Raw genomic sequence first — 17,348 nt, 5'->3', positions numbered from 1 at the left:
GTTACATGGACGCTGTACACTTTTACAATCTCGTGCTGCATGACAATCCTTGGTCTTGCACACGCTGTGGTTATATATAAAGCTGAGTTTTCATAATCATATTGTCACGTGTTGAGTATGTCACGCGACAAATAACTTCACATGGGTCTCGAATTTAACGGATATTTATTGAACACTCACTCTTCCACACTCAATTACAATTAGTATCACTTCAACCGCATTCTGCGGCAGCTATCTTCCAACTGTCTCTTACCGTGGCTGGATCTCAACTGTCTACAACTATATCAACTGACCGTCAGTCGCAATGTGACTTTGACTATATCTCGGCCCAAGCCCAAGCCCAAGTCACTTTGCGACTGACGGCAGTCAGTCAGTAAGTCTTGGTGTCGAGCCCCAGTCTGACAGTCTGACCGTCTGACAGTTACGGTCTTGTTTCTATGGGGCGCCCTCTCTGACGAGAGGACGGGTTTGTCTTTTGTATATGCTGTTGGCCCTTGCCAGCGCAGTCTTTCTCGGGTCCGAATCCCTTGGGACTCGCGACCATATTTTACTGTCTCAGATCTGAGGCTCCTCTTTTCGTCATCTCCTACGACTCGCAGGGTCTCGGTGGAGGTATTCAATCCCGCCGCCACACATTATATATGGGTCTTTCGAACCGCTTAGAGGACACCATATTCGATGCTTCAAACAATTCGTTGTTACGCAACGAACCCTTTATTGTCATGGAAATGCTATATCGTGTTTCGTTTCCCTCATTATTACTCAACGACAATTCGCTGCTGTGATTTGTCGCTGTGGGAACTCCACAATTTCCACGTATTCATTGTCGTGGAAGTGTGCGTTCCGATTGTAGCGGTTGTCGCGGCGATGGGCGTGAGATAACACGTCACAATATTTTCTTTTTATGTTTCTAGATTGACCTGAATCCAGAATTAACCAAGAATGTGATGCGTGACCTATTTAGGGGATGTGATCTGTACGAACTTGCCGACAGCAGTCGCAAGGCAGCCCACGTGTTTACTAACGGTTTTATCAATTGCTAGAGTTGTGCTGTGTACGACAAATCGTCAAGCATTGACATTCTCTGGTATTCTTACAGGAGGTTATGTTCAGTGTCTTTGTTTTGAGTTAAAACACGTAAGTAATTGGACATATTTAATACAATGTAATGTTGTTACAAGTCGAGATATAAATCTGAACTAAATTCGCCTGATAGAGTGGCAACACAACTAACACAATCGTCGTGTGGGTTGCAGCATTAGCAGAATTAAGCATTAATCTACGTATTCACAGCACACATGGTTAATAACAACAACAATAATAATAATTCAGCAATTCATTATATATTTTGTATAGTACTTAACAACGACATTGTGAAATAACTGCGTGGTAGGAAATATTTATATGTTTAAACTTTTGGATATAAAATGGCCGAAGGAAATCGGTAAATGACCTTGTACATTAGCGACATCTACACGAGTCGCAGAGAAATACACTAGTTACAGCCGTTACAGCTGTGCTGTGTAAATATAAACAAACGTCTGCAGCTGGAAGGAGGACCTCGACGGTCTGTTACCGTCGAAAAATCGTAAAGCAGTAAGTTAATTTGCATAAAGAATGACAGAAAATCATTAAAATGTGACGTTGTAATAGTCTGAAGAGGTAATGCAACAAATTAAAGTAGAAAGTTACATTTCCTTGTACGTTTATTGAGTGTAAGCGAAGTCTGAATTTTGCTGTGTCTACCTGCTTTGTTCAAGTGCCCGTGTCCAACTTGTGAGTGAAAGTTTTATGTAATACGTAATAGCAAACGTAATTGTTAAGTGATTTGCGCTTCTTAAAACAGAATCAGAACCCCAAATATTACGGTGCTGACGTTATATGCGTAGATTTAAGCTGTGTCGTTATCTACGCATATTTCCTTTTTGCGTTTAAGTGAAGATTTGGACGTTTGCCAGAGAGATATCAGCCAAAATCAGCTGTTGTGAAAGCACATCAAACAAAGCAGTACGTACTAGTGTGTGCGGTGCTTGTGAAACAGCTTGGTATGCGTTAGTGGAATGTGATTTTATTTATTACTGTTTCAGATTTTATGAAATGCCATCACTTTTAGAAGCAATAGATAAAAAATATGGTAAAGAAGAGGTCGATAATTTTGACCTTGACTTGCCAATTGAAATTTACGTGCCGAAGAAAAGCCCGAGGAACTCAATCCCGTCACTATTGGTGCTAAACGACTGTGATATCGAAACTGCAGGGGATGAACAGGAATTGGAGAAGAAATGTCGGGGGGTTGAGGAGTTGGATCTCGCTCAGAACAAGCTGGAAAGATGGACTGAGGTATGTGAAAAGTGAAAGGAAATTTCCGGAAGTGACAGCTTTATGAAGACCCGTAACAAAAAAGGAAGTTTTTGCTATTGAGGATTGACATAATAAAAAAAGTAACTTCTAGCACTGTTTTTATCGTTCAAAATAATGTTAAAGTTGTCCCTGCGCTAATTAAGCGGGAGTCTATGTATAGGCCTCAGCACCAGGTTGGAGGCGAGTGGTCAGCTTCACGCCCTGGCCGCTTTACCCTGGGGAAAGAATTTCTGGTATGCATTGAATTGGAGGCTGGGTGGACTCCAGAACCGGTCTAGATGAAGTGAGGAGGAAAAAATATTACCCCTACTTCAACTTCTTGGCCGTCTAGCCCATACCGACTGCGTTATCATTCCTAATATTACTGTTAACACAAATGTGCTATATTTGACTTGAGATGGAAGGATAACATTAAGAGGCAGGTTATGAGGATGGGAGATGGATGGAACTGGCTCAGGAATATGACTAACAGCAGGCTTTCTTATTAACACTATTAAATATCCAGGTTCTACTGCCAGAAAATTAGCTAATTAGCATCAAAGTAAAATATAATGTTTTAGTTTTAACGTTTTCCTTGAAAACACAATTTTTAAAACTGAAAATCCTCACAGATTTCTTGAAGGAATATAAATAAGTGAAACTTGAAATGACAATACAAGTAAACACTAGGGCCTCTTTTCTTTCTATTTCACAGCAAAATAATGACATCCAGTGCTGAAAAAATACAGGTGTCCAGAAGCATGTCCAAACAAGCATTTTTTTTTTCAAAAACAACCACAGCTGCTGACAGATATTGGCAGATCCATCTACTGGCAGAATTAGTACTACCTACAACTGCATATGCAGTGCCTTATTGACACACTGTGTCATCCTAATTCCATGCAACATCATTGCAGTTTTTTACATAGAGAGATAATAATAGTACTGAATGCAGGAATAGCGCAGTCTGTATAGCGACTAGAGGCTACAGGCTGGACGACCAAGGAATCGGGTTCTTTTCCTGGCAGAGTTAAGAGATCATTCCCTGTCTCCACAGCATCCAGACCGGCTCTGGGGCCCACCCAACCTCCTATACAATGGGTACTGGGGACTGTTTCCCAGTGGGTAAAGTGGCTGGGGCATGAAGCTGACCACTCACCTCCATATAGTGCCCAGGTTAAGAAGGGTTAAGCTGTACCTCCACTCACACATGTCTTCATGGCATGGTGGGTAATTATTTAATTAAGCCCAGGGATAAATTTAATGAATAGATAATGACAATAAGATTTGAGTTGGAGTGACTGTAGACAGGGTTCAGCAGTCGGCTTTTGTTATAAAACTGAACCATTAGGTTTCATCACAGGAATAATTTGGTGCTGAGTGATCACATGTTTACTGTGGCTAATGGATTGGCCTCCAGTCCTATGCATAGGAACTCTGTACCGTAAAACAGTTCAGAGAGAGCCTGTCATTTCAGTGGAAAACCGTGCCTCCATCCTCAGGGCCGAAGAAAAAGCCAAACAAGAATCCAGTAGTAGGTAGCAATGTCAGCTTAGCTCAGTTTACCACCTGCTTCTTGTGGTTCCATGCTTGGCTTTTACTTCAACACTGTGGATGAAGGCGATATGTGCCTCGAAAATGATGGTCTGTCTCTGAACTACACAGCGTTACAACCCAGAAGACTATTATGAAATCTGTAATGGATGGAACTGCATTGCTATAGGTTTCATTGGGTCCTACCAAAGAAGGGAAGCCCAATAGATCATTGAAGGTCACAGTGCAAGGGCCGGATTATTATGGCCCACTCCTTATGCATTCATTGGGTCCTGCCATTTCATCATTTGACAGTTTCTTATACGAAGGGGGACCCAAAAATAACCGGAACCGACCTGTTGCGCGCGCATGCTTTGTAGTTACGAGTTGTGCTGCTAGGTGGTGTTAGCTGGGGGTCTCTCGCGACTGTTAGTGAGCTGGCGTCAGTCTGAGTTAAGTGGTTTGTCTGTGGTGCTCTGTTGTGTGCGTTCATTTTTCAACCCTTTGGCGATTAGTGAGATGGTTGACCAGAAGGAACAAAGAGTGTGCGTGAAATTTTGCTTGATGAAGGTCGTCGAAAGACCATTGACCAACTTTCTGAGGAAATGAACATCTCATGGAGCACGGTCCAGCGAATTTTAACTGAAGGTTTGCACATGAGACGGGTGTCTGCAAAATTTGTTCCTCGCTTGCTCGGAGATGACCAAAGAGAAAACCGCGTGAATGTTTGCCACGACTTGAAGAGTGAAGTGCAGAACGATCCAGAATTTCACGCACACTCTTTGTTCCTTCTGGTCGGCCATCTCACTAATCGCCAAAGGGTTGAAACAGGAACGCACACAACAGAGCACCACAGACAAACCACTTAACTCAGACTGACGCCAGCTCACTAACAGTCGCGGGAGACCCCCAGCTAACACCACTTAGCTGCACAACTCGTAACTACAAAGCATGCGTGCGCAACAGGTCAGTTCCGGTTATATTTGGGTCCCCCCTCGTATTCTGCAGTGATCATCAGCAAAATAAACAATTATAATTAATAGCAGTAGTTGATAAAACGTTATTAAATCATAAAAATTGTAGGGGTTTGAGACATGAGCCACAGTTTCTTGAAAGATCACAGAAGAAGAATTAGAGGTTAGTAGTATTTGAGCCATATCTGAATATTGACTTCTGGCATGTCATCCTTGTGCCAGGTGTTTGACATACTGAAGCACATGCCAAGAGTGAAGTTCGTCAACCTGAGTTTCAACAGCCTAACGGAAGAGCTTTTTAATCTGGATGACAGGAATCCCTTCCAGTATCTGAAGAACCTCGTTTTGAATGCTACTCGTATCAACTGGAAGAGTGTTCGGGATCTGCTACGGCTACTGCCATGGTTTGTTTTTTTCACAGTTAGAATGTAAGCCTTAAGCTCTGGAAACTGTTCAGCAGCAAATCACAAGACCTGGTATAGAAATACCTGTGGTTCGATAAATCTGATTTGGTTATTTATGGAGGGTTTTATCTTCTGGGATACAACACTGTGTAGTCTGTTAAAAGGCAAGCAGAGCTGTGCTTACCACCTGCTTTCATATTGGTTTCATGCTCAGCTTTCTCTTTGAGCCTGAAGATGGAGGTGACGTGTTCCTCCAAAATATCGATCAGCTTACATCCCAGAAGATAGAACTCTTCATAACCACTCCTGTGAGAGCCTCAAATCCTACATTGGTCGTTTATTGTCTTAACATTCATAATAATTTCCTTAACCTTGATATTTTGCCTTGTTTGAAATAAAATATATTGTTCATCCCCAGTGCCAGTCTAGGATGAATAAATTTATTCTATAAGTATTCATTCCATAGTTTACCTATATTAACTTGACTGTATGTCACAACTGAACTGGTAACACTCCTCCACAGTTAGGAGATCTTGCAGACCAGCTATCCTGAGAGATTTCTTGTGATTTTCCCCAGTCATTCCTAGGAGAATGCTAGAATGGTTCCTCAATTAAGGCTGGAACTGCTTCCTTTCATATCTTTTCCAACTAATTATTCATCAAGCATCCTGTCAGTCACTGCTACACAATCTGAACGACTGACAGCATTGTTAAATATAGTGTAAATAATTAAATTTACCAACTTTATCTTATAAAAACTGCTGTATTTCAATGTGTACACCTCCTGTTCTCACCCAGGACACAGTGATGTGAATTTTCATCACTTTGAAAATGTCAGATCTCGAACTTAACCTTATATCAAATCTGGATTAGTTGGAAGAGTTAGAAAATGTGCATATGGCATAAAAATTTTGGTACATATGCTCTGTTACTGGCTCTAGGAAACAAAAGCCTTTTGCTGAATTATTTCAACATAACTATGCTTCAGTCAAGGTGCAGGACTGTCAGAGGGCTACATCTCGGAATGGGATGCACAAGAGATTGAACATAGATGCAATGCAAATGTGATTTAATGCTGACCTCTTTGTTCAAATGTAATCTAAAATCTTATCACTCGGTGGAAACCTGAAATATGCTACAGACTTCTGCTTTCTCATCTGGAATGACTGTAAAGGGCTTAGAAATAATGTTTGTATTTAATTCATTGGTGCAATTATTGTCAAAGCATAGAGTATCCCCAAAATTGAGCGGCCTCCGTAGTCTAGGGGTAACGTTCCCACCTCATGACTCAAGGTACGCGGGTTCAAACCCGGCGGAGGTCGTGGAATTTTGAAGAGCAGAAAAATTCAGGGAATAAGTCCTCCGGGAGGGACTTTAAGCCATGGGTCCCGTGTCGTAGATTTACGGCACGTAAAAGATCCTCATGTCTCTAGGAGACCTCTGAGCAGAATTAGGCAAAATGTTTCCCGCCCAAGTAGTTTTCAATGCCTCCGGTAGATGGGGAAGTTATCGGGTACCAATGCCAGTAGAGGGCCAACCTCACCTTCAGAAAGGGGAGAGTTATCGGGTACCACTGCCAGTAGAGGGCTGACCTCGCTGGCAGAAAGGGGAGACAGCGGACACCAGTATCAGTAGGGTATGGAGACAGTAGAAATTAAAGGGGGACATACAATAGACTATTAGTCGCAGTGCATGGGGAAACCCACCCCCTCTATACTGAATAACTGAATCCCCAAAATCAGTGGTTCTCAGGTTGGGGGGCATGAGAGAGTTCAAGGGATGATCATGAGATAAAATAAATTTTTAGTGTCAAATACTGCTGAAATAATTCTCTTTGGCTGTATTTAATGATGTTTCCCAGAAGCATGTGTCAGAATTGTTAATGCAGATATTAAACAAATTTAGGATGATTAGATTTCAGCATTTATTCATTGCCAAATAAAGATCACTATGCAGCATTTTAATTTTAAAATTTTGAATTTTTTACCCACACTTTTGATATAGTACTAATTACAGGTTAGTTGTTCATAGATAATGATATAATTTTTTTAATTCTCATAGTGGGGGGTGGAGTCCGGCTGGGTCCACTTTCCATGGTGACCACTGATTGGTCTATTGTACCTGCCCCAGGTGATTATGATGATGGAGAATTTGGTGGAATGAAGATTGGCAGGAGAAACTGAACCACTCGGAGGAAACCTGCCCCAGCGCAACTTTGCCCACTACAAATCCCACGTGACCAGACCCTGGCCCGAACCCCGGCCTCCACGGTGGGAAGCCAGTGACTAACCACTTGAGCTATGGCATGGCCTTAGATAATGATATAAACCATTACAAGTGATACAAATCATTATATTTATTTTAATAAATATATTGTTGAGGGGGAGGGGCATGAGTATTTGGTGAAAACCAAAAGCAGGAAGGCAGGAGGGGGGGGATGCTAAAATATTTTGCAACCACTGCCATAAGTTATTATAATTTTGAATCAGATTATATTTTGTTTACATATTATGGCTTGGAAAGTGGTTACCTTGTTCAAAATTGAAGCCAGTGACTAGAAATGACCGACTGATGTGATAACAGAATGAGATATGTTGTTGCAGTTTGGAGGAGCTACACCTCAGCCTCAACAACTACAGTAGTGTGGAACTGAGCAATGATGCTGATACGCAGACAAGCCCTCGTCACTATTGCAATGTGAAGAAGCTACACTTCTCGGGGAATCCAGTGGCCACATGGCGGGAGATATGCAAGTTGGGTCTGGCCTTTCCTACACTTGGGGCTCTTGTACTCGCTGAGTGCCCGCTGCAGTCACTTGACCCATCTCCTATCATAGGGAATGGGTGTGTAGTGGTTTGGTGTTCTGCCTTTTCTTATCACAGAATCAGCATAAATAATTATGCTTGGTTTAAAATATAATGACAACATTTTGGGGTATGGCTATGTCGCCTTCCACAGGTAAAAAATAAGAAGGTACGAAGAGATGTAACTTATGGGATATAATGCCACATAGCTCACTGAAAGTCAACCAACATTCAGGCGGCAGTGTCACCTCCACCTTCAGGGTCAAAGAATGAGCTGAGCGGGAAACCATGTGAAGCAGGTTTCTCTGAAACATCAATTGACTTTCAATGGACTCTGCAGAGTTATATCCCAGTAGATATAACTCTTCATATCTGCCCCTGTGAGAACATCAAATCCTACATAAAATGAAATGCCTAGTATTTAGGGTCAATTAGACAAAGCCAACCCTGTAACCAATCAGAGATACAGCCCCAAACGTAAAGACTGAGGATATGATACTCATGTTGTGTTGCCTGGTCAGTGTTATTGCATACCTCAGATGGTAGAATGATGATTGGCAGGGGAAAGTTGAACAGGTTTGGAGAAAAAACTGCTCAAGTGCCACTTCATCTACTACAGTTCTTATATGAAGTCACCTAGGATTGAACCCATGGCTCTGTGGTGGGAAGCATGTGTCTAACTGCCTGAGTTATAGCAAGGACAATGATGAGATCAACAACAATAATTCATTTCTGTATTTATTTATATGCTAACTTAAAAGCACAGTGACCAGTTACAAATGAAGCACAAGTAAAAACAACAAACAGAAGACAAAAACAAGGCAGTTTACAAAATTTAGACAGCAGCAACAATAGCACACCACTGTGATGAACTTTTAATGTGACATCACATGTAGTCTTCCTGATTTTTCAGTAATCTTAATTAGTATTCGGGATGGCCTGGGTTGTATTCGCAGCCCAAAGACCGGCTTTTTCTACTGGGGTTCTTTCTAGTTTTCCTTAGCCTGTCTGGAAGAATGTACATTCAAGTAGGCAAACAACACATCATTCCAGATCCTTCCTAATTCATCATTCACATTCTAGTCTTCGATGTTGTATAACTTACGCAGATGATGAAATATCACTAAATAAACTTTGAAAGTATTAAACAAAAATTTATCACCATAAACCTGGTGCTGAGCTGGATTGCTCGAGTATAGATGAACTTTTGTTTGGAAGGTACATGGCTCATATTTTGGTCATTCTGGTCAATATTCACCATACTTCTATTCATTTCCTCACAATTTTCCTTTAATCCCTTGTAGGATATTGTAACTACATATACCACTTGGCTTAGCACTGATAACAGGGCTTGTAACCCACAGTCGTTTTATATTTTTCATTTGGTTCCCAGAACAAACAGAGAAATCTTCGCTAAACGTCTGTGAAGAGATGTGCATTTACGAGGGGTGGTCAAAAAGTTCCCGGAATGGTTGTATAGCACTCTAATGGTAGGACATATGGCAACACTTACCTAATCACCTTCAAAGTAGGACCCTTGCATGCACACACACTTGCTCCATTGATCCTGTCATTGTTGGAAGCAGCGGTGGAAGGCTTCTTTTGGAATCTTCCAGAGCTCAGCCATTGCATTCAATTTGATGTCCTCCATGGTTGTGAAATGTGTCCCCTTGAGGCCCATTTTCAGAGTAGGGAACAGCCAAAAGTCACTCGGAGTGAGATCTGGAGAGTACGGTGGCTGAGTGATGACAGGAATGTTTTTCTTTGTGCGGAATTGCTGCACAAGCGACGTGTGGCTCGGTGTGTTATCGTGATGCAGAAACCACTGTCCTTGCCACTTGTCACGCCACTTTCTCCGAACCACATCGCGCAACCTCTGCAAAACTTGCATGTAGAAAGGATCAGTAACAGTACTAACTTCTTGCTCCAACTCCGTGATGGTCATTCTTCGATCACATTGAATTAGTTGTCGCACTTTTCCAATCATTTCTTCGGTTCTGGATGTTGAAGGTCTCCCGCTGCACTAGTCATCCTCTAACATCTCCTGCCCATTATTAAAACGGGAAAACCAGTTGTAAACTGCGGATTTCTGTAGTGCAGTATCACCGTAAACTTGCTGCAGGGCTGATAGCGTCTCTGAAACAGATTTTCCCAATTTGCACATGAACTTGATGTTCACACGCTGTTGGAACTGTGACATTGCGCCGAATGACCAACACTCACGTCTAATTCAAACGGAACAGTAACAACACTGCACACTGAAACCTGTCCAGACCTGTTGTGCCTGCGAGCAGACATGCCGAGCTTCCCACCACAACAGTGTGTGCGCTATCTTGTCACTCGTTCCCCGTCTGCAGAGGAATTCTGGGAACTTTTTGACTGCCCTATGTATAATAGTTGTATAGCTTTTTCTTCTTGGAGGTAGGAATGGGGTTTCTTAAACATCTGAATGTCTTTTGCTCTTTGAAGTGTTGAAATTGTTTGCATCTGCTCCCTGCCATCATTTGCATCAGTCTCATCTAATCTGATGCCAAATAATCCATAGCTGACTGATCTAGCTTTGTTAAATGATCTCTGAACCAATTAATCCAATGAAATTTCCACTTTGAGAGTACAGTCTCTGAGTTGTAACACACTGTAGTTTGGAGAGAGTCCAATGTTTTGGAACTGAGATTGCTGCCAATTTTTTCTTGCCCCTGAGTCCAGATGCAGTATGTCTCTGCAAGACACTGGGCTGCCTCAAAGCTATGTTCAAACCCAGAAAATTATGCTTTTCATAGTCACTGCTCTGAGAATATTGATATAATATTAACATTTAATTACATAACTGAAATGGAAACAAAAGTGGTACTCTAAAGGATTCTGACAATGGTGATTTTGAACTTTGTCCATCCTCCTGTATTCTAGACACTAGAAAAAACAGCGTTTCGGAAACTGGATCTGTTTCCATCCTCAGATAAGAAGGGTGATTGATGTTAGCTCTTTCTAAGGGATCCACCTGAGTAGATGTCTTCTCCCTACATCTGAGGACAGAAACAGATCCAGTTTCCAAAACATTATGTTTTCTAGTTTGTAGAATACCGGACAGTGGACAAAGTCCAAAACCCAGTAATTCTGAAAAGTGATACTTTTTGATAATTTTTTTCTGATATGTCTGCCATTTTACTTATAAGGCTGTATATGTATATCTTACTGACCAGGAGTGCTTCAGAAGCAGATACATCTCCAGGAGGACGAACGGAGAGCGAGTGCGAATCTAACAGCCCCCCAGGCATTGATTCACCCCACAGTTACTTCAGGAAGCTAAAATTTCTCAACTTAAATAGCACATTGCTGGCAACATGGGATGATGTGGATAGACTAAGCAGGTTCCCCGAATTGCAGTACCTGCGATTGCAGGGTTGCCCTCTTTTTGAGGTGAGAGATTCAATTAGGACAGTTTCTGCAATCATGATTCTATAAAATGTGCAAATATAAAAAACAACCAGAAGGGCCATTCTTTGCCTGTGATATAGTTGCTTTCCATGTCAGTATCACAATACATAGTAGAATTTATACATTTGCTTTAAAGAAGAAATAACAGTCAAATTAAGAAATTATTTCAGAACAGACTGAACATTGTTTTTGCGGTACCCACAGGAGTATACTGAACATGAGCGCCATCAGTTCCTCATTGCCAGGCTTCCTAATGTTCAGACACTGAATGGAGGTGGAATTATAGGCAAGGAAGAACGGGAGGATGCAGAACGGGCATTCATCAGATATTACTTGGAGAAACCAGAGTCTGATCGACCGGAGAGGTGAGCTGGTAGCGTTGGGGGGGGTTCCTATAGTTAACATTGTCACTTTCAATCTATATAAGGAATCAGATTCCGAAGAATCTCATCATGATAAATTGTGAACTAGAAAAACGATAAAAAATGTGTAGTTTTCACAACAAGAACTCGAAAATAGTAAATTGTTGGCAAGAGGTTATTTTTAATATATTGAACACTTAATGTTATGTTTATTCTAGTTATTTTCTGTTATTACAGTTCTTCATATACAGGGTGATTCACGAAGTTTTACCCCCACTTAGGGAGGGCATTCCTGAGGTAATTTGGAACAAAAAATTTAATATACTAATGGTATCCCAACTCATAATTAAAGAGATACAGTAATTTGAAAACTGGCGAAAAATCTTTTTTTCTTCGATTTTCAGTGAAAACAAATTAGAAATACAATACAAACACTTTCTAATCGTTAATGTTGTAGGAAAGAAGCATTCTAAAACCGATTTTTTTTTCAATTTCTTAATTTTGCATTGTGCAACATTTTTCATCGATTTTGTGTTACAAAATTACATTATTTTCAGCATCCCATTCTGTAAACATACCAATGGTTGTATATCACACCCTTCTATCAATCTGTTTCCTTTAAACTGTAGTGATTTAGAAGACGACTGGATTTACATAAGATTTTCAAAAATGTCTCCCTACACGTCAACACAACGCGTCGCATATGTATGAACCACACTCGTAGCATTTCACAGTTCCACATGTTTGTTCCTTATTGTCATCACCGCGTCCAGAATACGTTCAAGTAACGCTTCACGTGTTTGTACCTTTACCTGGTACACAATGTCCTTCATCCAGCCCCAAATGCAATAATCTAACGGCGTTAGATCTGGCAACCTGGGAGGCCAGGTATTACAGCCTCCACGACCAATCCACTGCTGTGGGAAATGCCGATCCAAGTGAGCTGCTATTGCGCAGGAGAAGTGAGGAGGCGCCCCCATCATGCTGAAAGTACATCCGGCGTCTTGTTGCCAGAGGAACATCTTCAAGTAACTGTGGTAATTCTTCTTCTAAGAAGTGAAGGTAAATCTCATGAGTTAAGTGGCTAGGAAAAATGAATGGCCCGATTAGCTGATCATACAGAACACCACACCAGACATTGACACTGAATCGGTGTTGAAAGTTCGATTCTATCGTGGCACGGGGATTATTGTCTGCCCAAACATGTAAGTTGTGACTGTTGTTGACCCCGTCCCGTGTAAACTGTGCCTCATCACAGAACATTATAAAGAGATACAACTTCCGAGTTCCATTTAACCAGTTGCAGAACTGCAGACGAAGAGCACGGTCTCATGGTTGTAGGTGTCGTACTTTCTGTAAATGATAAGGATGCAGCCGTTCTCATGAAGAGTCCTCCACGCCATGGACTGAGAAACACCGAGCCGCTGAGCTAGATGTCTTGTACTGGCACATGGACTGCGCTCTACAGCATTGAGAATGTTTTCTTCTTTGCACAATTCATGTTGAGGATTTCGTTCGTATTGTATACGAACACTGGGGAGAGAACCAGTTTGTCTTAATGTGTTGACTGTACTGCTAATGGATTTAAGATTCAGAATCCTGCGATTAGGATAACGCTGGTGATATTTGGCAGCAGCGGCTCTCACATTTCCATCACATACACCCAAAACAAACATCGTATTGGCGTATTCCTCAGTGGAAAATGTGTACGGCAAATTAACTTCACAAAGTCACCAACACAACATCCTGTTTACTACTGGATCGCTCTGCCTACCTATGCGCAAAATTCCAGCCAGTCTGCATTATCAGCTGACACAGCTGATTGGAACGCATGGTTGCCCAGGCGGGAAGCATAGCGCTGCACTCACAATGATGCGTTTCGAAAATCTATTGTTACTCCGTAACTATTGAAAATCGACCACAAGTTTATAAGGAAATTTTGCAGGAATTAACCCCAGGAATATGTACCATAAGCCAGGGTAAAATTTCGTGAATCACCCTGTATTAGTAGCACATTATACTGTTCCCAAGTGAGTACTGTTACAAATATTATGTTGGATGTTGTCTGTTATCTGAAGCATATTTTATATACATGTTTTGGAAATTGGATCCTTTTCCATCATTAGGTATATGAGGGGGGACCCAAAAATAACCGGAAACGACCTGTTGCGCGCGCATGCTTTGTAGTTACGAGTTGTGCTGCTAGGTGATGTTAGCTGGGGTTCTCCCGCGACTGTCAGTGAGCTGGCGTCAGTCTGAGTTAAGTGGTTTGTCTGTGGTGCNTTCCTCGCTTGCTCGGAGATGACCAAAGAGAAAACCGCGTGAATGTTTGCCGCGACTTGAAGAGTGAAGTGCAGTTTTCCCTAACAGAAAGCAAAATTTCACGCACACTCTTTGTTCCTTCTGGTCGGCCATCTTACTTATTGCCAAAGGGTTGAAACAGGAACACACACAACAGAGCACCACAGACAAACCACTTAACTCAGACTCACGCCAGCTCACTAACAGTCGCGGGAGACCCCCAGCTAACACCACCTAGCAGCACAACTCGTAACTACAAAGCATGCGCGCGCAACAGGTCGTTTCCAGTTATTTTTGGGTCCCCCTTCGTAAGTGGGAAATGATCCCACTTAGTTTGGCACATTAGAAAGAGCTGTTCTCAACCACTACAAATATCAAATATATGTCAGACAGTTAACACTGGACAGTGTCCAGCAGTATTCATATAATGATAAAACCACTGTCATAAACCTTTTAGAGTATTATTAAAAATGCCATGATGAGACAATGCCACAAGGTCTGTGCATGAATGATAGGTCTCTGCCGGAGGATTAATGGGAAATGGGAAACATGTCACTGATCAGGTTTGGTTCTAGCTCACATGAACACAGTAATTTTAAAATATGAATTTAAAAAATTAGATAAAACACTAACTTCCTCCTCCTCCATCTTCTTTTTCTCCCCATCCATTTTTATTTCCTCCTCCAACATCTTCTTCTCCTCTTTCTCCTGCTCCTCTCCCTCCATTCCCTTCATTTTCTTCTCCCCCACTCTCTCCAGCTGCTTCTCCTCTTTCTCAATGTCCTCCTCTTCCTCCCCTCACTCCTCTCACTCCATGGATTACCTGGATTAGGCAAAGTCTGTTCCAGTCTCATATTTCCATGTCTTGTCCTAGGCCAGCCAATGGATCTGTATCCCCTTTTTTGGAATTTCATTATTTGCTTTGGAGACTGCTGTAACTTCTTTTCCCTGTTACTCCTGTCATTGCACTGTTCTGTTACAGGTATGCAGACCTAGTGGCTGTGCATGGTAAGTTGGATCCTCTGGTTGATGTAGACTTGAGCCCTGAGAAGCGTGTCAAGGTTCGTTTCACATGTGGAGAGGCAAGTGAGGTTCGCAGCATAGTTGTGTACCAGACGGTCCAGGAACTCAAACAGAAGCTAGAGTCGTTTGCAGGGATCCCCTCGTCACGCATGAAGCTGTTTTACGTGGACCAGGACCTGAAAGACATCACAGGGGCTGAGGAAATGCGTTTCCCTAACAAGCAACTATACAGCTACAACATCTCGAATGGTGACGAGATTATTGTGGACTCCAAACAGTTGAAATGAACTTGTACTCTGCGCCTTTGTGGAACATGCAGCTGAGTTTGTTGTTACTGTTCTTTCTGAATTGTTGGAGATCGACATATCTTCCATAATGTTTTGAAACATCAAACTATAGAAACCTTTGTTATTCTGGAACAGAAATGAAGATAATTAGAATCGGTTTCTGCCTGGATCATTGGAATTGCAGCTCCACTGTCTTTTAATGGAGCTGTGGGTTGTATATCTTACATTGGGATCATGACAGGAACCCAGTAAGTAATATCTGGCTAGCTTCCATACTAACAGCTAATTGAAACAGGTTGACCCATGCATAGTGACCTGCATGACAGGCACCTAATGTTGCAAATCGATGAGCATGTAACAAGTCAGGTAGAATAACAAGGTTCTTGGAGATTTTGGACATAGTTGTGCCATTTCTTGTGTAACTCTTCCTGAGATAAATGGATCTGACACAAAAATGGCTGTGCAAGCATTCCTCACCGACACTGCCTGTTGAACAGATGTGTTGAATAACAGAATATTCTGTATTCAGAATACTTCTTAAAGTATAAACGATCTGTTTAAAAATGACAGATTTAAGACATCTGTAGGGTTCAGTTCATGACATCACAGATTTTGTTTGATGTTTCAGTGGGATACATGTAAAAACTGAGACATATACTTCTTTTCAAATTCAGATTACAATTTTAAAGATGTTATATTTTCAGACGTTCAGAGGAAGTTCTTATGTATTTTTGCCAGCTGAAGCTGTGTCCTTACGTTTTATTTACAGATAGCAATAAGCATAAACAGTATTTCAAAACAGTTGGTCTAATGAATTTGTCATTTTACTCTGTTTGTATAACAGTCTGTCTGTCCTGAACAAGTTTTGCAACTAACCTAATGGTGGTGGTATAGTGATAGTAGTGATGAAATTTTGAAACCACTACACTTTTAATGTAACTCATTTTGAGTGTGAGGACTTATGGAGAAACTAACTTATTTTCTAGTCTCTGTTAGTGGAATTTATAATTATGAGTTTTATTTTAATTATTATTTTAAAAAATACATGTTATTGTTTGGTTTTAGATATTTGTTTATGTGTAACATTGTTTTTTCTGAAAGAATTATTTTAAATTCTTGCTTTACACAGTATACTGTAATATAATACACCTGTGTTTCATTACATGTTGTAGGAAGTTTGTTATGTGGAAAAGATCAAGGCATTGTTCTTATGTTATAATCAGGCTCTTTATCTTGTGTCTAAAACAATGATCAGGGTTTACCATGAAGTGACGGGATGGCCAGAGTTTCAGGTGCATGATGTACCTCAACTGAGGGGAATGCCACTGATAAAGCCTTAGGTTATGATATGATTTTTTAACACCTAGTGGCAATACACGAATGACTGCAACACAGTGTTCTTAGAAAAGTGTCAAGAACAAATTCTGTGAAGAAAAATTTTACTGTTATACAGCTCAAACAAACCTTTGTTTGAACTACTGCTTGGCCTAGAAGTGAACACAGAGAAAACTAAGTGTATGTCGATGTCTCATCAAAATACAGGACAAAATCTTAACATGAAGATGACTAGCAGATCCTCTGAAAATGTGGCAAAGTTCAGATATTTGGGAACAACAGTAACATATCAAAATTTGATTAATGATGAAAGTAAGAGCAGATTAAACTCTGGTAATGATTGCAACCTTTCGGTTCAGAGTATTTTGTTTTCCATTCTGCTGTCTAAAAACGTTAAATATACAAAACTCTAATTTTGTCTGTCATTTTGTATGAGTGTGAAACTTGGTTTCTGACATTAAGGCAGGAACCTAGACTGAGGTTGTTTGGGAACAGGGTACTGAGATGAATATTTGGACCAAAGAGGGATGAAGTAATAGGAGGTTTGAGG

The 17,348-nt window shown here is 41.1% G+C and overlaps 1 protein-coding gene across 3 annotated transcripts; it reads left to right on the top strand.

Moving 5' to 3' along the window:
• Positions 1-1,496: 1,496 nt before the first annotated feature.
• On the top strand, positions 1,497-17,250 carry LOC111874169 (tubulin-specific chaperone cofactor E-like protein). 3 transcript variants are annotated; one of them, XM_023869432.2, is made up of 7 exons: positions 1,497-1,596; positions 2,088-2,340; positions 5,070-5,251; positions 7,855-8,094; positions 11,256-11,472; positions 11,695-11,855; positions 15,136-17,250. In XM_023869432.2, the coding sequence occupies exons 2-7, from the start codon at positions 2,098-2,100 to the stop codon at positions 15,461-15,463; spliced, it is 1,371 nt and encodes a 456-aa protein (XP_023725200.1). In that variant the 5' UTR covers positions 1,497-1,596; positions 2,088-2,097; the 3' UTR covers positions 15,464-17,250. The 3 variants fall into 3 exon arrangements, with proteins under 3 accessions (XP_023725200.1, XP_023725202.1, XP_023725201.1); XM_023869434.2 differs by having other exon boundaries at positions 1,582-1,662; XM_023869433.2 differs by lacking the exon at positions 1,497-1,596 and adding an exon at positions 1,670-2,007.
• Positions 17,251-17,348: the final 98 nt, after the last annotated feature.

This window comes from Cryptotermes secundus, unplaced genomic scaffold, assembly GCF_002891405.2.
Source record: "Cryptotermes secundus unplaced genomic scaffold, Csec_1.0 scaffold26, whole genome shotgun sequence".
Taxonomy (NCBI): domain Eukaryota; kingdom Metazoa; phylum Arthropoda; class Insecta; order Blattodea; family Kalotermitidae; genus Cryptotermes; species Cryptotermes secundus.
The sequence above is the reverse complement of the archived record's forward strand: the minus strand, read 5'-3'. Positions and strand labels throughout refer to the sequence as shown.

What these genes read in the sequence shown, in the direction of transcription:
- LOC111874169 (XM_023869432.2), top strand. Translation starts at nt 2,098, where the DNA reads ATGCCATCACTTTTAGAAGCAATAGATAAAAAATATGGTAAAGAAGAG. An exon ending in TCTCCTATCATAGGGAATGG is followed by an intron (nt 8,095 to 11,255) that starts GTGTGTAGTGGT and finishes CTTACTGACCAG; the next exon opens with GAGTGCTTCAGAAGCAGATA. An exon ending in GAGTCTGATCGACCGGAGAG is followed by an intron (nt 11,856 to 15,135) that starts GTGAGCTGGTAG and finishes GTTCTGTTACAG; the next exon opens with GTATGCAGACCTAGTGGCTG.